Source organism: Malus domestica, chromosome 09 (assembly GCF_042453785.1).
Source record: "Malus domestica chromosome 09, GDT2T_hap1".
NCBI lineage: Eukaryota > Viridiplantae > Streptophyta > Magnoliopsida > Rosales > Rosaceae > Malus > Malus domestica.
Window position 1 is genome coordinate 30123892 of NC_091669.1, and position 22397 is coordinate 30146288.

The 22397-nt window shown below is 35.4% G+C and overlaps 1 protein-coding gene across 1 annotated transcript; it reads left to right on the forward strand.

The window, feature by feature from the left end:
* Positions 1-530: 530 nt before the first annotated feature.
* LOC103444469 (protein RALF-like 33) lies at positions 531-842 on the forward strand. Its single transcript, XM_008383395.1, has one exon. It carries the CDS (start codon positions 531-533, stop codon positions 840-842), a length of 312 nt encoding a protein of 103 aa, XP_008381617.1.
* The last annotated feature ends 21555 nt before the right edge of the window (positions 843-22397 follow it).

A 22397-nucleotide genomic window follows, 5' to 3' on the forward strand; every position in this document is an offset into this window, starting at 1 on the left:
GTGTATTCCTAAGATAAATTATTTGATATAACAATTGCAAATATAAGGTACATACGTGTATTCAACAATATGTGAAGTAGTAAAACAACCTTATGGACGATAAGCACAACAATGATGATGTGCAATATGAGAGAGGGCAATTATCGGTTGTTAATTAGTTTCGAGCCTATAAATTTGGAGTGTATATATATATATATATGCATTGCAGAATGGTTTGAAACAATCTTAAAGACTTCAAGTATATACAATTAACATTTTCAATGGAGGAGTAAGAACCGGGCGCATCACACTGCAGGTGTCACACCAAAGCATAAAACAAGCTTATAACTAGATCAGTTGAACAGATTAATTACAACTCTAGCTAGTTAAGGCATCGCTACACTAACTGTACTCACCAAGGCTTCATCATCCATCGCCATCCCCCACCAACTATCTTGTTAGTTTCTCCCGATTCATATCTCTCATATGTGGTCATGACGAATAATATCATTATAATTTCAGTAATTATTCTCCTTGTCATGACCTTAGCAATGGTGGTGGAGTCAACACAATACTCGAGCATGAGGCGTAACGCCGGTGAAGTAGAAGTAGCTTCACTACCGGATCGGTGTGATGGCTTGTCGGGTGAGGATTGCCTGAACATTAAGGAAGAGGAGGAGGAGGGTGACGAGGACACGGAAGAAGCTGAAACCACAAGATGCATAAGCTATGGAGCCCTAGAGAGGGATAAAGTTCCATACGATCGACGAGGCAGTTCTTATTATAATTGTGGTACATCTGGACAGGTCAATCCTTACCATCGTGGCTGCAGTGTCATTACATATTGTGCAAGGGAGGGATGAAGTTCAAGCATCATCATCGATTAAGATTTAAGGTGGTACCAATTTCAGTTTGAGTACTGGCTAGTTATGATTTAAGGCCCACATACATATATTACTAGGATCCAAGTTATTTTGTTAGACATTGATTGAATTGTTTAGTAGCTTTAGTCTGATTCAGGAGTCTTTTTTTTTTTTTTTTTTTTTTTTTTTTTTCATTTCCAAATGTCTCTGATTTTCTCTGATGTGTTACATTCTTTCTCTTATGTCTCTTTGGTGGTTGTTCGGAGGTGGTGGGAGCCGGGAGGGCTGGAAATTGTGTTGTGTAATTTTTTTTGGGTAAAGTACAAAAAACTATCTCAATTATTGGTGTCACAATATTTTCATACCTCATCTTTTAAAATTAACAATGTCATACCGCATCTTACGAATTTGTGACAATGTCATACCTCCATTAGTTTTTCTGTTAATTTATCTGTTCAATGCTGACGTGGCCCAACACATGTCCCACTCACTAATCCAGCTGGATTAAAAAATAATTAAATATTAAAAAATTAAGAATAAAAAAACAAAAAAAAACTTCCTAGGGATGCGGCATCCTTTCCTTCTCCCGCACCAATTTCAATTTTTTTTATTCTTCTCTCTCCTCATTCTTCATCTTCTTCTTCTTCTCCTGGGCGATTTGTCACTTTTTTTTTTTTTCGTTTTCAATTTTTTTTGTCCTTCTCTCTCCTCCTTCTTCTTCATCTTCTTCTTCTTCTCTTTGGCCGAAATTTCCACACTTTTTTTTTACGTTCTTCTTCACTTTTTTTTTTGTTCGTTTTCAATTTTTTTTGTTCTTCTCTCTCCTCCTTCTTCTTCATCTTCTTCTTCTTCTCCTGGGCCGAAACATCCAGTCACTTTTTTTTTTCGTTTTCGTTCTTCTTCTTCACTTTTTTTTTCGGCTTCAATTTTTTTTGTTCTTCTCTCTCCTCCTTCTTCTTCTTCATCTTCTTCTTCTTCTCCTGGGCTGAAACATCCAGCCACTTTTTTTTTTTTCGTTCTTCTTCTTCTTCTTCTTCACTTTTTTTTTTTTCGTTTTCAATTTTTTTTTTGTTCTTCTCAATCCTCCTCCTCCTCCTTCTTCTTCTTCTTGGGTCGAAACTAGGTTTGAATTTTTTATTTTTTTTGGTTTCTGGGTTGCAGGCCGAAACTGGGTTCAATTTTTGTTTTCTTTTTTGTTTCTAGGTTGCAGGTAGAGGGAAAAGGGGACGAAGATGAAGATGAGAAGGAGACAGAGAGGCTTCTTCTTCTTCTTCTTGGGCCGAAATTGGGTTCGAATTTTTTTTTTCTGGGTTGCAGGTAGAGGGAAAAGGGGAAGAAGTTGAAGATTGGGGAGGAGAGATGAGTGTGCGTTGGGTTGGGGGGGACGAACTGGGTTGGCAGAGTGAGGGAGTGGCGAGAAAGCGGGGAGAGAGAGAGTGGGTTGCAGAGAAGAGAGAGAGGCGAGAAAGTGACTAGATGTTTTGATTGGTTGGTTTACAGGCATATCAATTTAGTTGGGTGGTTTGATTGGTTGGTTTATAGGCATGAAGAGAGAGAGTGCGAAGGGATTTTGGGTTGCAAAGAAGAGAGAGTGGCGAGAAAGGGGGGAGAGAGAGAGGAGAGAGTGAGAGAGATTTAATATATATATATATATTTTTTTTTATTTATTTTATTATTCTTAATTTTTTAATGTTTGATTATTAAAAATATATTTGATTATTTTTTAATCCAATTGGATTAGTGAGTGGGACACGTGTCGGGCCACATCATCATTTAACAGAGAAATTAACAGAAAAACTGACGGAGGTATGATATTATCACAAATTCGTAAGATGCGGTATGACATTGTCAATTTTAAAAGATGATGTATGAAAGTGTCGTGACACCAATAGTTGAGGTACTTTTTTGTACTTTACCCTTTTTTTTTTTTGGTTTGTAACTGGTTAATTATTTGATATAACAATTGCAACATTATTTTCCACGGCACACGAAATACGCCATTGAAATTTAGGATCTGGGTCTTCTTTGGTTTTGAGATATCAGGTTTAGGGGTCACCAAACTGAAGGTCATTTTCAAAATCTATATGGACCAATGGATTCTCAACACAAACATTCCTGCTTCAGAAAGAAAGAAAAGACCTTAATAAAAGGTGCTTATGATTAATTTTCAAGCCGAGTTTGAACTTCCACGGATGCGTTTAGATAGACGGTTCATAATGTTTTTACTAAATTCATTCATCTGTTTATATACAGTTTGATGACTAAATGATCTCGTATCTTATTATTTTATTTTCTTTTGTAGAAATTACGAACCGCTTATCTATTTGTTATAGTCGATTGACTAAACGACCTTAATTTTAATTGATTGTTTTGCAGAAACGATTTTTAAAGAGTGATTTATAATATTAGTAGTTCCAATTATAGCACTAAATTCCAAAACTTGTCACGAAATATTTTGAGGAAGAACTCCTCTTCGTTCTTTGAACAGCCAAGTCAATTCCATAAACTATCTCCTTTCCAGTCCTGATAACCCACATCCCCGTTTGCGGTAGCATAATTGTTTAAACTTTAAAGCCATTTTGAATTGGCTTCGTTGAAATGCTGAGGAATGTTGCCACTTTTTTTTTTTAGCAAATGTACGATATTCATTAATGATAGGAATATGTATAATTAATGAAGATATGGTGCATACAATAGGCTACGATAAAAACTTTGTCAGGGATTTCAACCTGGTCAAAGGGAAAAAGAGTGTCCTGCACCAAAGAAATTAGGAATTACTATCCTCAAATAGAAGATCCACAATTACATTAAGAAGTTTTTCAAACCAAAGAATAGGATTATCAGTACTCAGACTCATTTGTGCTAATCTATGCGCCACTTTATTTGTCTCCCTTCCGCAAAAACCAATCTTCCATTGGGGCAATGGCTGAATCATCGAGCGAGTATCATTTAGAATATTTCTGAATGGCGAGTAATCCTCTTGACCATCCTGTTGAAAAGTTGCCAGCACAAGTAACGCATCCCCTTCGAAAACCAAGGCTTGTAATTGCTTCTCCTTGACCAACCAAGCAGTATCCCTAGCTCCCATAGTCTCGGCCAGCAAAGGGGAAGGAATAGCAGCATGCCTCTTTGCCAAGGCCACCACAAAATCACGCTATTACGCCACTAATATTTCTATGTTCATCCCAAGCCGCATCAAAATTACATTTGGACCATCCTTCTTTCAGCTTTGTCTATTTTTGAGAAATTTTACAGCTGCGTTTTTCATTTTTCCCATGCTAGTGTTGGAATTCTTTCATCCAACTAATTGCCCAACAAATTAGTTCCGTCAGTTCGAGTGTCTTTCCTTGCCACAAAAAAAGAGTTCATTTCTTTCCACACTCCAAAGAAGAACAAGGAAAATTGCCACTTTTAGCATATTAACTGAGATAATATTTGAGTACTCACTAGTGAATACTTATTTTTGAATTTTGTCCTGTCATACTATAATACATATACTGAATATGTTATTTAATTTTTCTCGAGCTTTAAAAACAAGAAACACATTACATTCTTTTATTGGACTAAATTAGAAAATAAGTACATAAAATCCTCACTAGAGAGTACCTAAATAATATCCCATTAACAGTACCCATTATGCATTGTCTAGTAGGAACATTTTTGCTTACTACGGTAAACTTTGATGTATGCTCACCATACACCTAATCATTTGCCACGCGTCATTTCATTAAATCTTGGTTAATTTTTTTTCAAAATTAAAAAAAGTAACATTTAATGTTAAAGTTAACTAGAGTTAGGTGAAATGACACATGACAAATAATTAGGTGTATAGTGAGCATACACCATAGTTATGGTGATGCAAAATACACCCTTGTCTGGCTGCTAACTTCACAATTTTAAGTTTTATTTAATTTAAATTATCAATTGACATGTTGCCATTCGGGATTTGGGATTTCCTTAAAATCTCTTCTTTAATAAAAAAAAGTTGGGCAAGTTCTAATAACCTTATGAGGCATTATTTATGGACTTAAGTACAATCAAAATCATAGTTTTCAGGGTAATTGGCTAAAATGATATATTTGTTGAAATCATCAAAATTAAATATTGTTCACTTATTGAAAATATATCGATGACATATCAATCATACATTGACGACAATATGTTAAAAACAATTAATTCAGCAATCGAATGTCAAAAATGAATCATTTAAGCCAATTTCCCTAATTTTAAACTCAAAGCTTCGCTCAAGATCAAATAATAAATTGATAAGTTTAGGCCTATGTAAACACTATGTTTTTAGTAGAGCAATTTAGAAAATCTTTTATTATTTTTTATCACCAACCTACTTAAATACCATCAAAGACTATTGTCGGTGGCTTATAGCAACAATGATTTTATTAGGGTCTAGTAATGACTCGTTTAGTGGGCAAGATGAGATTGGGTCCTAATGATAGAATTAGATTGGCAAAGACATGTAAGACAAGACTTATAACCCATGTATAAAAATAAGTCAGATAAACCACTTTATTGTGGATTAATAACTCATCATGGTCAGTCTTGTTCATTTCACATATTGACATAACAAATAAATAACTGACTTAAGTCTATTTTAATTGGTCACAACCTATCTCAACCAGGCCACCAAACAGACCCTTCTAATACAACTATGAACGATGGATTTTCAAATTCTAAGGATGGTGATGGCAGCCATGAAAGGGAATGATGTTGATTACTCGTTATTGGGACCTGTCATAAATGACCTTCGACATTTGCCCAAGTTATTCACAAAGATGTAGATCACACACACGTATCGTGAAAGTAACACAGCAGCTCATCGACTTGCTCGCATGGGAGTCGTCAGTGACCAAGAATTTTTATGGTTTGAGGAGCTTCTTGATGTGAATATGGATGTATTAATTGACGATTGTTTTCAATTGTTACATTATTGTTCATTTGAGGATAGGTTTCTCTGTTGTGCAGGACACTTTTTTTCTCTTCTACTGAGTTGAAATCTCATATAAGATTTTTATCGAGACTTATCACGCACACTATCCTTAGTTTGTTCGTATTTTGATTTGTTTATTGAATATCGTACCTTTAAAAAAAAGATGTGACGTCAAGCTAGTAAAAATTAGATTATAAATTATTGATAGAAGGAATTAGAAAATTCTCATATTAGCACTACAAAGACATAAGAGAAGGATTTTCAAATGACTACATACGAAGTGTCATTTACAAATGTTGGAGTTTTGAGCCTCCTTTAGTCCCACATCAGGGAACTCAAGCTCCCTAGAGGGCCTTATATTAGGTTAGCCACCTTTATTAGTGATTAGGCATTGGACCATTTGGAATGAGAATTGAGGTTTGGACCACTAATTGTGTGGATTAGGCTTGTGATGGTTATACCATAATATTAATATTAATTAATCAAGACAAGGTTCATATACATCCATTGTTAGAAATGTGCCCTAAAGCAAATCATATGATGATACTTTATGAACATTTTACATGATAAACTAATCTAGTTTAATATAAAGGGCAAAGATTATTGTTTAAAGCCATGTTATATGATTAAACGATAAGTCTAAGGAATATGTAATTGGGAGAATGTGATCTAAAGAAGTTAGATTTATGAGACCATTCTCTTTCGTATAAATATCCTAAACGTCCCTGATCATGGGATTGCCAATTGGGCATTGACATTCCGTTAAGATCAGTACGTGCTATGTCTTCTCTTAGAGAGAGTGACTGGTCTTAAGTCATTGGTGTGACTGACACCAAGACAAGCATGTAGGTGCTCAATAGAGAATGAGTTCACTGAACACGATCAACATGGAGTTCTCATACTCATGTCACATGAAAACTCATGGTTGAGATAATGCAAAGTAGTCTTTTAACCTGAGGCATCATAGTTGTCTTATGGTTAGGTCCTTGATCTTTGACTATGTCAAAGTCACTCCGTCAAAGGGTGTTCACGACATAGTTGGGGTTAAGCCACTTAGCCATGGAGGCAAGTGAATGCACAACAAGGGATCTCTAACATTCAAACCGTTTGAGGAAGAATACTCTATGATATGATTAAGAATCTCTGGCCAGAGTATGAATGAGATTTAGGAATTCGTTTCAAATCACATTCAAGGTAATCATATAAGTAAGAGAATCACATTGAATAGTAGACATGAATAAACTATCAAATCAAACAATGTGGTCAAGAGTATTGTATTAGAAAAAGATTGTAGTGCATTGTAATCCCAAATTGAATAGGTTCTCCACCTCTTCTGATTAGCTTGGGTAGCCATGACATACTGCTAGGTGTCACTCATGCTTTGTGGAAGCCCTAAAGGTGTATAATCACTAAAGGAAGAATTTAAAAGTAAGTTTCAATTCATAATCGATTTGAAGAGTTCTAATCGCCCACTGCCTCGCTAAAAGGAACTTAATGGATCGTACACCGTGTAAGGTAGAGATTGAAAAAACAGCGGAGATGAGTAAGGATAATTAAATGGTTTAATTATTTATGGCTACGATTAATTAATATGTTAATTAATCAAACGAATAAGTTCGTTTTAGACCTCGGGTTAGCTTTGCACCTCAAGGCCCAATGGGCTTCGAATGTCAAGTCCAATAAATCAAGTTGTATGACAACTTGAAAACACAAAAGGGATGAAAGCCCAATGAACCCACATGGCTGGCCATAGAAAGTGTGAGGGGGAATCAGTTTTAATTTCAGTTATGCCACTCAATGTAAATGGCTATAGAAAGGAAATTATAACCCATTCCTTCATAAGGGTTTTCTAGAGAGAAAAGAGAAAAACAGAAAAATCTCTCTCTTCTCTTAAGAGGCCGGCCACCCTAGGAAGAATGGACTAGCATCGATTTCTTCCTAGGTCACTCATCTCTTCCTTAGTGCTCTCCTTGCTGTGGATACTTAGAGGTTCCCTTTCTTGGGAACTTGGAGAATCCATTCCTTCATCCATATCCAAGTAGTCATGGAGCAAAGAAGCAAAGTTCCTCCATCCACATCCATGGAGCCAAGGAGCAAGGAGACTAAGGAAAGAAGGCCCTCACATGGGTGAATATCATTTGCTAAGCAAAGAGGTGCTTCAAAGGTATAAAAGTTTCTCAACTCTTTTCTTTAAGATTTGAGTTGAGTCTTGGTTCACCACAACTACTAGGCCTTGAATTTCATGGGTAAAGTTTTGTTTTTGAGTGCATACAAGCATGATTCCGCCTTTAATTGTTAATTACATGCATAGATGTTACTTAAATGAACTTGTTTTTCACAAATTTTTCCTTCAAGTGGTATCAGAGCAAGGTCTAAAATATCGATATTATCTCGGTATTCTATCAAAATTTCTATGTTTTTGGACTACCGATATTTCTGATATCATCGATATTTTAAACCTTTATAGGAACTCTATGTGGCACTAAGTTACTCATGTATCTTACCATGCAATGTATAAAGTGTAAAATATTGTACTAATTCATTATATATAAATGATTATGGTGTTTTAACTTCTTTCATTAATTACTACATATTTTCTACACTCACAATGTTTGCCAGCTCGCTATATAATCAACTTAAATCAGTTAAATCCATCATGCAATGTATTTCCTTCCTATTTTTTGTGATAAACTAATAGATAATTGACTAAATAAACATCCTGCAAAGTTTCAATAAAAATTTCCAAGTTTTTCTTACAATTTCCGTGGTTTTTATTCAATTTTTATCGATATCGATAATATCCGATATTTCCATTGAAATTTCCGTGTTTTTGGACTACCGATATTTCCGATATCATTGATATTTTAGACCTTGTATCAGAGCCTAAGTCTAGTAGTTGGTGAATCTTTTTGGGTTTGTATTTTTATAGTTTATGATTTGAATGTTGTAATTGTTACAAGCTTTATTCTTGCTTCTTTGAATGTAAATTTTGTTAGAAAATTTGTCATCTCAAAAGTTGTAGATGTAGTTCATTTAAGCATGAATTTTGGAGCTAAAATTTGGTGCCATGTTTATGGGGAAATTCGGCCAAATCCAAGGGGTGGATTTTTTTGTTCTTGTTTGTCTTGTTAAAAGTGTTTTAAAGTGACATTAGGAACCCCTAAGTACCCTAGGATGTTAACCCTCTTTTGAGTAATGAAACTTTGAGTTTTATTGAGTGAAAACATTGATTGAGCTCTTACGGGTTTTCATGGATGTTCTTCAATGTTCTTGCTTTGTTCTTGTTGTTCATACCAAGAACAAAAAGTTTGTTGTTTTGATTCAAAAAGAGTATTTGGTTGTTTATTTGTTTTTGTTAGTGATGGATCGTACAATTTTTCAAACAACACCCATACCTTTTTTACTATTCACTCTATAGCAATCATTTACAACTTTCAAACACACAAATCAACTCACACACACCATCACCACTCACCATGACCGGCCACCCCTATAATGGGGGGTACTATTGGGGCTTTTGTGCAATTACAAACTTTTGATACTTTTGTGTGTTTGCACTTTGACCCGAAAGTTTACGTTTTTAGGTAAAGGCCCAAAATCACTAAAGGACAAATTGTTTTGCTCCTTTTAATGACGTTTTTGTATTTGTTGAAATTTTGTGGGTTCTAGTTGTAATTACATGAAGTAATGGACTTTTGTGTTTTTACAAAATGACCTCAAAAAGTTTGTATTTTGCAATATAGCCCAAAAGTTGAGGTTATTGCATTTTGACCCAAATTAGTTGAGAACAAAATAGTTTTGTCTCTTTAAATGTGAATTGGATTTTCATTTCATTTAGCTCCATTTAAATCTATTCTATAGATACAAAAACCAAATGAAAATGTTGCATTCAAGTTTAATTAGTTAAAGTGTTAATTAATTAAAGAAAGGGTGATTCTGAACCAAAGCCTACGATAATTGAGCTATGTGAAAGGCCGTCTCTCAAATTTGTTTGAACCATGGGAATGTGTAGATTAGTTTTTTTGTTGTAATTTGATATGATCAAATGTTGTAAAAGAGCATAAGCTCTTCTTTACTTTGAAATGCTCCTCTATAATTTTATTTGATATGCATGAAATTGGAGTAGTTGAGTCCAATGTCCAATAAGAAAACACGCCTTAATGTGATTAAACGAATAGTAAAATCAATCACTATCCCTAGACCAAGATCCAACACTAGGCTCGTGTTGGATCGAATCAAAGGTTCATAGTCATCCTAAGGCCCTAAGACAACTATATAGTCCATCAATGAATGCAAAGCTTATGTTAGTAGTACCATATACTCTTGGCTTAAAAAACATTTTACAATCATAGTGGGAGTATCATATACTACTAAATCGACCAATAGTTGTAATAGGACAAAATTATTTTAATGAGATTAAAATGCATGCTTATATGTGATGAGAGCTAAAAACCCTCAACTAAACCGTTATTAAGTTGGCAAGTGTGAGAATGCATTGAACACTCTTTCGTGGCCTTCCACTGTGGTAGGCTCCGATTGTTTGTGACTCATACATCGACTTCACCCTATCATGAGGGAGTACAAATTATGTGCTTACACTCAGGAGGAGTTCTATACGCATACATGATGTTGTGAAGGTAGGCAACAAGAATGATCAACTTCATATCATTGTGAGGTTGTTCTTGAACCCCTACCCGAACTTGCATGGTGGGAATGACTTAACTAAGTGCAATGGACCCAACATCATATCATTGTGAGGCATCATTCTCTAGAGGCCAAATAAGATGGGTACTTACATGAGATGTAAATGAGTAATCGTAGTCTCTCATTATTATTGATGCTAGCCAACATCATATCATTGTGAGGTGGGCTTGGTAATAGTGAGCCTCCCATACCCAACTAAGAGTTTCCTCCAAAACTCTCAAATTCCAATGAGGGATGTGGAATTTGCCAAAAATAGTGGGTGGTGCTATTTGATTTAAAGACCAATATCAAATAGCTTAAAATCAATCAATTTATATTCATTATGTATTTATTTACCGATATATTTGCAAACGCTATCCAAAACTTGACAAAGAAAAGCTGAGGGCTTTAGTTTCTAGACTTGGTACCACAATCTCATAGATTGTCTTGAATGGATTGTATATGTACATAAGTAGTCTTATCCTCACAATCTTCATATTGATAATGTATCATTGGAAGAACATGTTAGATAAGTCTATCATAAAGAGGACAACACAAACAACAAATATTTATTCCTTTGTTCATAACAAAGGAACTTGAGAAGATTAGCACAAATACATGAACACTTTTAGTGTCATAATTCTTCCATTACAAATCATTGTATGAAGAAATAAGAGTTGCTTTGAACAACCCTTAGTTAATGCAAACACTAGTGCTTGTTTTTTTGTTAAATGAACAAGGAATTTTAGAAATAAGCACAAGGGCATGGACACCTTATGTGTCATGATTCTTCACTTACAAATTGTTGAATGAAGAAATGAGAGTTGCCTTGAACAAATCTTGAAAGTTTGTAATCATGTTTAGAACATAATGGTTGATTGACAAAAATAGTCCATCAACATGGACTTATGATGATTTTGAATCATTGAGTGTTGAAGTGTTAAACCACTTAAGGAGACAGAAACTAGGCAAGGACTTCACCTTTGAGTCTCTATCCAAATGGTTCACTAAGTTTATTGTAAACTATATAGTGAACAATAACCGAACGCTCTCCAAATCGTTTGATGTGTATAACACAATTGAAATAAGTTTCAAGAGAGATAGTGGGAGTTTAAGGGACCATGACTATTGTAGTCAATGGAGAAGTCAAATGAAGAAGGCGAAATAACTCCAAGGGAACAAACTTTCTTTATGAAATGATGGACATTGGAAGACGTATTTGCAAGAAATGTATTGCAAGTGTCAAGAACACATATTTCGAAGGGGTTGTAAATTGTTGTTGAATCGTTGAAAAAGTGTGGCTAATGAGAAGTTGAAGATTAATGAGAGAAGAGAAAATACTTCACATTCAGAACATGAATAAAATATAGATCTCTGCGAAAGCATATAGTACTTACTTCCTCATATGAACTACCAAAGAAATTGGAAAAACAAAGATTGTCTTTACATTCCAATTTGAATAAGGAACTTAATTCCGTCATTATTATTTTAAGAGATGGATGAATGTTTTGTTTGACAAAACATTGTTCTCTATTAATGAATGATTGGATTATTGTAATCTGATTGATTATCTCTATAGTAGAGATGATGTGGTAGTGATAACTGTTTAGAATATAACGATGCTTAAAACTCAAAACCTTGCAAGGTAGTGACTAATCCCACTGAGTTGTGACACCTCTAAAACATAAATTACAAGTTGGTCATATATGGATGCTTTGGATCGTTAGATCCGGATCCAATGCCTTCTTGTTAAAATTATTAGAGGCGAAACATTTGAATCTTTATTCTTTTGAAAAGAAGAAAGGATCACAAAGTTGTTGAGGTTAATTCACTTAGATGTTAGTGACACTTGTCCACAACATAATACTAGTCATGTTGTATGACATTCACCGAAGATCGCTCTCGGTTGGACTATCATTTATTTTGAATAAATACAAGTCCAAATACTTTGCAAAATATTTCAAAGAATTCAAGAATGTAAGTTGATGAGTAAGATGTCTAAAGTATTTACCTCCTTATATTTTATCCAAGAAAAAATAACACTTTAGAAGAGTTTCATTGAAAGATATCAAGGAAAGTAGTAACATAAGATCATGGATTTCTCCACTGGGAGAAGAACGAACTCCAATAAGATGTAGTTCGTTGGATGTTATCAATTACCTATATATAGGATATATACTTCTAAGACAATATGATTGCCAATTAGAAGATCTTCCAAAATTTTCATAACTCCATAGGATGTAGTTGGAAAGAAAGACAAGTCTTAATCGTGTTAAGATTTGGGGTTGTGTGCTAATAAGCAATATTTGTTTGGGAACAATCTTGTGGGATATCCTTAAATTAACCTTTGGATATCACTTGTATAAACCAACTAACAAATGTTATTTGTTGGGTAGTTCATTGTAATCCTACAATAGGATTTGCCTAAGATAGAGCAAATGAACGGGAGATAGAACTCAAAGAATTGGTTCTTTGAGAGACAAGATGATAATCAATAAATATAACAACTTAGTTCCTACACCACTAGCTACAAGGTAGTTGAGAACGATCTATAAACCGTCTCAGTTGAATGGTTTGAACTTTATGACTATGTCATAGAGTTACACCTCTTAATTCGAAAGAAATAAGAATGAAAATCCTTATGACTACATTCAGTGTATATAAGACATATACTCAAGGAAATGGTATAGTACCATTTGACCCGAAATAGTGAAACCTTCATAGCTAATTGGTAGCTTAAGGTGACGACAATCAACGAGATTGGTTGACTTGGAAGAAACCATCTTTGACATTGTCTTGGTTTCTGTTAACTCGAAGATTGCTAACTACAACTAAATGGTGATTCAATGTTTGGACATAATATGGGTTTCCCAAACCATTATCAAGATAGTCTTGATAATATATGTCTAAGACTAGGAATCACAAGACGTATAAGTTGCAGAGATCCATCCATCATGAATCTTAGCAAGCTAGTGGGAGTTATAAGCGTCTTATGAGAGAAATATCAAATTGTTTGATTTCTCATAAAGATGTAAATGAATCTTTTGCTTACTAGGTTTACAAAAGATTAGTGGGAGTTAATCATATTCCTAAATTTGAACATAGATATGATATATTAATTTTGGAAATGAAAGGAATTCTTCTTCGTTAAAGTTATGACTTTAAACATTCTATAATGATAGAATGTATATGGGAGACATAATCTATATACATAGGATGGAAATCTATAATGATAGATTTCAAGATATAATTGGATTATCTCAATCCTTATTGGTAGACAATAGATGTAGGAAGTTTCTCGAATGATAAACTTCAAATGAAAGCACAATTCCAATCAGACTGGGAATTGCTCTTCTAAATGGGAATGTACCCTTTTGACTCCCAAAGAAGCATAATGCGTAAATAAAATCCTTTATGCATATGCAGAAAGGTGATTTACGTATTTCATATTGTATGAAAAATGTTGATATGAGTTGTACCAAGATCGATACAAGATGATACCAGTGTAAGCCCAGGATCAGAATCATGGCAATTGTCAAGTGAGTCCTTAAATATTTAAGAAATACTAAAGGATAGATTCCTCAACAATGAGGAAGAATTAGAGTAACATAATGGAAGAGTAAATTTATTAGATTATGAATCTAATATCGTATCCATCATTGCATGTCTCTTTATTATGAATGAAGAGATAATTGGATATCTCTTTATTATGACTAAAGAGATATTTAGGTGGAAACATATAAGTAATGACTTTAGTGTATTCCATCATGCATGCAAAATATATGGCCATATAGAAGCTTACAACAATGTTGTTTGGATGGGAAAGTTCATTTATGAACTCTCCATTTAGTTCCAACCAGAAAGTTTCTCTAGTGTACCCACACTATGACACTAATGGGGCGATAGCTCAAGCCAAGGAATCAAAGTCTCATCAAGATCCAAACTCAAATGAGAGATTGAACCACATGATTAAGAATCATGTATAATGGTGACATTGTTAGTCTTAAGGTTGCTTTTTTGGATAATATATAGATATCCATTGTCTAGGCCTACTACTCAGCCATTTTTGAAATGAATTCAGAAGAGGTATCATCACGGATGACCAAGCTGATTGGCTCTAGTGCAAATGGGAGATTGTTGGAAATGTGCCCTAAAGCCAATCATATGATGAAACTTTACGGACATTTCACATGTTAAACTAATCTAGTTTAATATAAAGGGAAAAGATTATTATTTAAAGCCGTCTCATATAAATGTTATATGCTTAAACGATAAGTCCAAGGAATATGTAATTGGGAGAATTTGATCAAAGAAGTTAGATTCATGAGACCATTCTCTTTCGTATACATATCCTAAACGTTCCTGATCATAAGATTGCCAATTGGGCATTGACAGTCTGTTAAGATCAGTACGTGTTATGTCTTCTCTTAGAAAGAGTGATTGGTCCCGAGTCATTGGTGTGACTGCCACCAAGACAAGCATGTATGTGCTCAATAGAGAATGAGTCCACTGAACGCGATCAACATGGGGTTCTCGTACTCATGTCACATCAAAACTCATGCTTGGGATAATACAAAGTAGTCATTTGACCTGAGGCATCATAGTTGTCTTATGGTTAGATCATTGATCTTTGACTATGTCAAAGTCACTCTGTCAAAGGGTGTCCACAGCATTGTTGGGGTCAAGTGATAGGAGCATATTTATGCGACTTAGTTAGCTTGTTTTCTTGCATTTATGTTGTTAGTTCCTAGTTATTTTAGTATTTTAAGCTATTTTCGTGTGTTTGTAGGTCTAATTGGCAAAGTTGGCAAGAAAGTGCATTTTGGAGCATTTTAGAGCAATTTTGGGCTGGAATGGAGTGCATGCATGTGGAGCATAAGGAATGGATGTTTTTGAAGATCAAATAAGGCTAGGAATATGCTCAAGAGATGGAGAAATTAATTCAAGACTTGGAAGATAAGGAATCAGCTAAAGTCAAAGAGTGCAAAAAGGAAGGAACCAAATCTTAACCAACCTTATCCAAACTAACTTTATCCTATTTTTTTTACCTTAAATCCAGCTGCAAAGGGACCTAAATACCTGATTTCTAGAAGTCTTATCTGCGCCTAAAAGGGTGCCGCACCATTCCCCCTTGTCTTTCTAGAACCCCTACACATATGCCGCACCACCCTTTCTAGAACCCCTAGAAAGGTGGTGCCTCTTCCCTCTTCTAGAAGCTTAGGAATCTGCCACAACACATTCTTTCTAGAATCCCTAAAAGGGTGCCTCACCCTCCTCTTCTAGAAGTTCTAAAATCTGCCAGAACCCTAATCTTTTTCCCTTTTGGATTAGGCCGTGCCCTATCCTTGTCCTCCAAGGAGTTGATGCTACAAACCATAGCCTATAAATACATAATTCTGACTCTATTTTCACACCACACACTTAAGAGCCTAAAATCAGAATTTTGAACCTTGTGTCGTAGCCTTGGAGAAAATAAGACATTGGCGTGGCTTCCATTGAAGGAGAGAAGACTATGCCGTGGCTTCCATTGGAGAAGATGAGGGTTGTGCCGCAAGCCACCTGCAACCATTACAGACTTTCAGAGTTCTTTCTTCCCTCATTTCATTTCCATGTTTATTTTACTTTGCTTTTCAATTATTATGAACATGAGGAGCTAATTCCTTTTTAGTTAGAGGTGAATTCGAAGCCATGGACATGTGTTTTATATGAATTGATTACCTGTAGTTATTGTTTTGTAAAACATGAATGTGATTTACTCATCTGCATTATTGAAAACTTGTTGTTGTGTGTTTATTAAGGATGCATACTTAGTTTGCATGCAGGGATTTGACGCTAGAATATAAGGGAATTTCACCTAATCGTTATGAACTTAATTTATAAGTAGTGGAGATTGCTAGTCACAATCGTGTTAAGTAAATTCTTGGCAGGAGTTTCATGCAATTCATAGTTATGAATGTGATAAGTGAATTTTATATTATATATTATTCCCTATTCTTAGTATACTTTAGATATTATTTTGGAAGAATTTTGATACTTTGAATTGTATTTTCAATATAGGACTTTCAACGTCTTCTGGAGCAAAACGTGGTCAAATGGATGAATTTTGGCGTAACTCTGGTTAGAGGACGTTCATGAGTCACTTGGCTTGATCATATCAAAATATCATATTTTTATACCAAGCGATGATTTTCTGGCGATAGAATAAAGGAGTAGCGTGCAGTTTTGTTAAACTGACGTATTGAGTTTCTTTGGGCTTTTTGGCTTCTAAGATGATGTCTTTTGGGTTCAAAGCCTTCTGCAATTATGTTCGGTACATCTCAAGCTTTATTTCTAGCCATTTTGGACCTGTTTTGGAGCCCTGAAGATCCAAAAACGTGGCTGTTTTGAGGCTGTGCAGATTTTGGGCGAATTTATCTAGTTAATTTAGGATTATGTTTCCTATTTTATTTCAATTTATTTGGTTTCCTAGTTTTATTCTAAGACCTTTTAGGGTTTTATTTTGTAGTAGTATAAATAAGACTTTTACCCATTAGGGTTGAGGAAGAAAGGCAACATAGGAGAGAACGCACGCACTAATTTAGAGAGACTTTGAAGTTTATTTTCAAGGTGTTTTCTATCCTTATTTTTAATAATATTTCGTTGTATGATTGTTAGTAACTAATTTTTGTTTGCTAGGGCGAAGCCTTTAGCCTTAGCATGAATATGTAGTCTTTATTCAATTGCTTATGATATTATGCATGTTTACTTTGAATTATTAATCACTGTGCTGGAATTGTCTCTATATCTTAATGCTTAGCTACCATTAGGATGTTTAGATAAGTAATCGGATGCAATTTGGTCGGAATATCACCGGAGGATTAAGTATTGCTTCTTGTGGTTAATAATTGTAATTTCACCTAAGGCGAATATCACGCTCTTAGGGGTTGCATGGTTTTTCAAAAGGTTTTCATAAAACATAATGAGTATTGCATGTTCATATTTGATATGAATATCACAGACGGATTGCATGTTAGATATACGTTCTTGATTGAATATCACGAGAAGAATATGCATAAGGAAAACCTAACCTTCAAAGTTGCACGTGTAATTCATAAGTAATTGGTAAAACTAAATAGGATTGTTAAGGGGACGGCGGAATCCTAGGCTTTTAACTTTATTTTCAAAACTATTTTCTTTAGTTTTTCTTTGTCAATTTATTTAGTTGTTTTATTACATTCGTTTTTATTATTTTAAATTCCAAAATCAATATTTTTCAAGACGTTGTTTAAAATAGTTAGCTAAGGATTAGTTTAAATACAAATTATTCAATCAATCTCTGTGGAAAACGACCTTGCTTGAGCCGTTATACTACGACAACCTTGTACTCTTGCAAGTATTTTTAAGTGTTTTTATCCCTACTTTTGCAGGCGGTAAAAATACCTATCAAAATGCCTTGTCAATGCTTATGATTTTCAACGAACTTAATGATCTTTGATATGTATCTCTATCATGTTGTTCATATAGGGAACTTGAGAAGAATAATTTGGTTGCGATGCGTTGTCCATCCAATTCAATGAACTTAGGAAAATCTAAAAATTAATTAGTGCATTCACAATTAATTTGGGGCATTGTCATTCATGGTTTAAAGAAACAATACCAATTTGTATGCATATGGTTCATGTGTGGAGAATGACCCTCTAGCTAGTTTTTCACCATTCAAATCACCTAATTTCGTACCTAATTTACTTTGTTTTGCAATCTGTTTAATTTAGTTAATTTCTTCCAAAACAATTCCCCCTTTAATTAAGTGTGTTAATTTAGTTAGAAACGTGTTTGAATCTGTTTATTTTAGTGTTTTGAGTCTTACTACTCTTAAATTCGTCCAAATAACTCCCTAGAGTCTGTTTTGAGTCTAATTGCTAATATTGTGTTATTTTGAGTTTGCTTGGAGTGTTTTAAGTTTTTAGAGTCTAGTTAAGTGTTTTTAAGTCTAGTTTTCAATTCTTAAGTTTAATTTGTGTTGATTAGCATCCCTAACTAATCTCCGGCCTAGAACGATCTCTACTTTCACATACTACAACTTTCTAACTAAGGTTTTAATTTGAGTGTTAGAATATTTCACATCAAATTTTGGCGCCGCTACCGGGGATTAGCAAAATTGCTAATCTTCCCCTAGTTATTGCCATGTGTTTCCCCTTTGTTTCTATTTTTGTTTTACTTGTGTTTCTGATTTTGTTTTGTTTTGTTTTCTTTGTTTTAGTTACTAGTTTATGACTCATAGTTCTCAACCTGTTCGTGAGCATATATTGGAGTTTGACGACGATTTTGAATGAACGTTGAGAAGGAAAAGGAGGCAACCAGAACCAAGTCCACCTAGTTCTAGTTCTGAATCCGAAGAAGAGGAAGAGGAGGAACAAGACATAGTTGTGGACAATCGAACAATCAAAGAACTTTCAGCCTCGGGATTGGACAATGTCGTGCCTCTATGCATTCAATATCCTAGGGCAATTCCAGGCAAAACTGATGAGTTCGAGTTGAAGTCAAGCTTGCTGCATCATATTCCCAAATACCATGGGCTGTCCATGGAAGATCCAAACAAGCATTTGAAGGAATTTGAAGTAGTATGCTTAAGTATGAACCCATCAACGTCGATGGGAATATTCTGAAGATGAAAGCTTTTCCATTCTCTCTTATGGACAAGGCTAAAGATTGGCTCTATGAACTAGCACTGGAACCTTTACTTCTTGGGAAAGCATGAAGAGAGCATTCCTAGAGAAAATTTTCCCAACTTCAAGAGTCATTCTTTTAAGGAAATGGATCAGTGGCATTCAGCAAAACCAAGGAGAATCGTTTCCAGCATATTATGAGCGTTTCAAGATGTTAGTTGCATCATGCCCACAACATCAGATCAAGGAAGAGCTTTTAATTCAATATTTCTACGAAGAACTTCTTCCAATTGAAAGACAAATGCTTGATGTTTCAGCGGGAGGTGCTTTGGTTGACAAGTCCCCAGTTGCTGCAAAAATCTTAATTGCAAATTGAGCCTTGAATGCACAACAATATGAAGGAGTTGGAGGAAGAGACCCCCCACGGCAACAACAAGTGAATGAGGTAAGTGCAATTTCTGAAATTCAATCCCAATTGGCTAATCTCACTGTTCTTGTATCATAGGTTGTCGATGGATCCAAAGTGCAAGGTGCGGTAGTTTGTGGTATGTACTCTATGCAAGGACATCTCAATGATCAATACCCTCAACTGATAGACAATGGAGGATGGGAAAGTGCCAATGTCGTGGGCTATCAAGGCCAAAATCAGTCACAGAATGATCCATATTCTAACACCTACAATCCGGGCTGGAGAGATCACCTAAACTTCAAGTGGAGGGAGCCCCAACAACCTTAACAACAAGGAGGATATAGACAGCCACCTCTCGGGCTCTATCAAAGGCCATTCGTACCACCACAACTTCCAACACAATCTGCCCAACCAAATTCAGGTTCGTCTTTAGACAATGATAAAGTTCTTCAAATACTAACTTCTTTGACTCAGGGATTACATAATCAAGCTAAGGAGGTGGGTGAAGTAAAGAAGCAAATTGGGCAGATGACGGAATTCATGGGGCAGTTTCGAGAAGAAGGCAAATTACCTAGCTAAACCATTGTCAATCTAAAGGAGGTTTTGAAACTGCCAAGGCTATCACTTTGAGAAGTGGTAAAGAGATTGGAACCAAGCCAAAAACGTCCACATCAAGTCAAAAAGAGGATGAAAAGCTGCTGCTCGAGGAAGAAGAAGTGGACAAAGCCACGACAAAGGTGGAACAAACCTTGCCGCAGCCTCCCAATGCCCCTAAACCGTCACTTTCAGGTAAGGTTGTTCCAAATTCAACCCATTCTAACCTAATTCCACCAAATGTGCCTTTCCCTCGCAAGTTTATGCAATCTAAGGAGGAAGAAAATGAAAAAGACATCTTAGAGACTTTCAGGAAGGTACAAGTCAATATCCCACTCCTTGATGCAATAAAGCAAGTTCCAAGGTATGCTAAGTTTTTAAAAGAGCTGTGTACAACAAAGAGGAGGATTTCGAACAAAGAAGTGGTTCAAGTAAGTGAAAATGTCTGCTGTTTTGCAAAGAAAACTACCACCTAAATGCAAAGATCCAGGTAGTTTTACAATCCCTTATGTTATTGGAAATACCAAGTTTGAACATGCTATGTTGGATTTAGGTGCTTCCATTAATGTCATGCCATACTCTATTTATGCATCTATGAACTTATGAGAGCTTAAAAACGATGATGTTATAATTCAATTAGCCGATCGTTCTAATACATATCCAAAAGGAGTTTTGGAAGATGTTTTGGTGCAGATTAACAACTTAATATTTCCAGCAGACTTCTATGTGCTTGAGATGGAAGATTTAGCCCATTTTATACCCTTACCGATCCTACTTGGAAGACCCTTCATGAAAACAGCCCGCACCAAGATAGATGTGTTCAAATGGACATTAACAATGGAATTTGATGGCGAGATTATTGATTTTAATATTTCGGAAACTATAAGGTATCCTAAATATGATCATTCTTGTTTCTCTATTAATGTATTTGATTCCTTGGCATAGGATTACCTTGATTCCTTGAATGAGGATGCCCTCGAAACAACTATTGCATAAGGAATTGGGCTTAAATCCAATCTGGCCGAGCCTATCCCTGCAGCAAATACCGAGATGGTTGCTGCCCTTGAGTCATTGCCACAACATGTTGGTAAGCCTCCAATCCCAATTCCAATTCCCGTCTCTACTAACAAGTTGTTACCTTCAATGATTCAGGCACCCATCCTTGAGCTTAAACCATTGCCAGATCATTTAATGTATGTCTTTTGGGAGATAAAGAGACGTTACCCGTCATAGTCTCTTCAACACTCACAGCAATAGAGGAGGAGAAACTGATTCGGGTGTTGAAACAACACAAAACAGCCATTGGATGGACATTGGCCGACATTAAGGGAATTAGCCCTACAACTTGCATGCATCGCATACTTTTAGAAGAATGGGCTAAACCAACTAGAGAGGCTCAACGCCAACTCAACCCTCCAATGATGGAAGTTGTGAAAAAGAAGATTATCAAGCTTCTTGATTGTGGAGTCATCTATCTGATTTCGGATAGTCGTTCGGTTTCGCTGGTTTAAGTTGTTCCAAAGAAATCTGGAGTCACCGTGGTGAAGAATGCACAGAATAAACTTGTGCCCACTCGTATCCAAACAAGTTGGAGAGTTTGTATTGACTATAAGAAGCTCAACGCCACCACAAGGAAAGATCACTTCCCTTTGCCGTTCATTGATCAAATTCTTGAAAGGTTAGCTGGCAATTCTTTTTATTGCTTTCTTGATGGTTATTTGGGATATAATCAGATTATTATAGCTCCAGATGATCAAGAAAAGACTACTTTTACTTTTTCATTTAGTACTTTTGCTTACCGTCGAATGTCATTCAGTTTATGTAATGCACCAGTCACATTTCAAAGATGCATGGTAAGTATCTTTTCAAATTTTGTTGAGAAGATCATTGAAGTGTTCATGGATGATTTTAGTGTCTTTGGTGATTCGTTTGATGGTTGTTTAGATAATCTCACATTAATCTTGAAACGATGCATCGAAACTAACCTTGCTTTGAATTGGGAAAAATGTCACTTTATGGTAAAACAAGGCATAGTTTTAGGTCACACAGTTTCAACAAAGGGAATTGAGGTTGATAAATTAAAAATAGATATTGTACGCCACTTACCCTCTCCCACTTCTGTGAGAAAGGTTCGTTCTTTTCTTGCACATACAAGATTCTATAGGCAATTCATCAAAGATTTTTCAAAGATTTCCCAACCTCTATGCTGACTCTTACAGAAGGATGTGCCATTCAAGTTCGATGATTAGTGTGAGAAGGCGTTCAATCACTTCAAAGAG

Bases quoted from the DNA above. Each gene is read 5' to 3' on its own strand.
- LOC103444469 (XM_008383395.1), top strand. From the start codon at position 531: ATGGTGGTGGAGTCAACACAATACTCGAGCATGAGGCGTAACGCCGGT.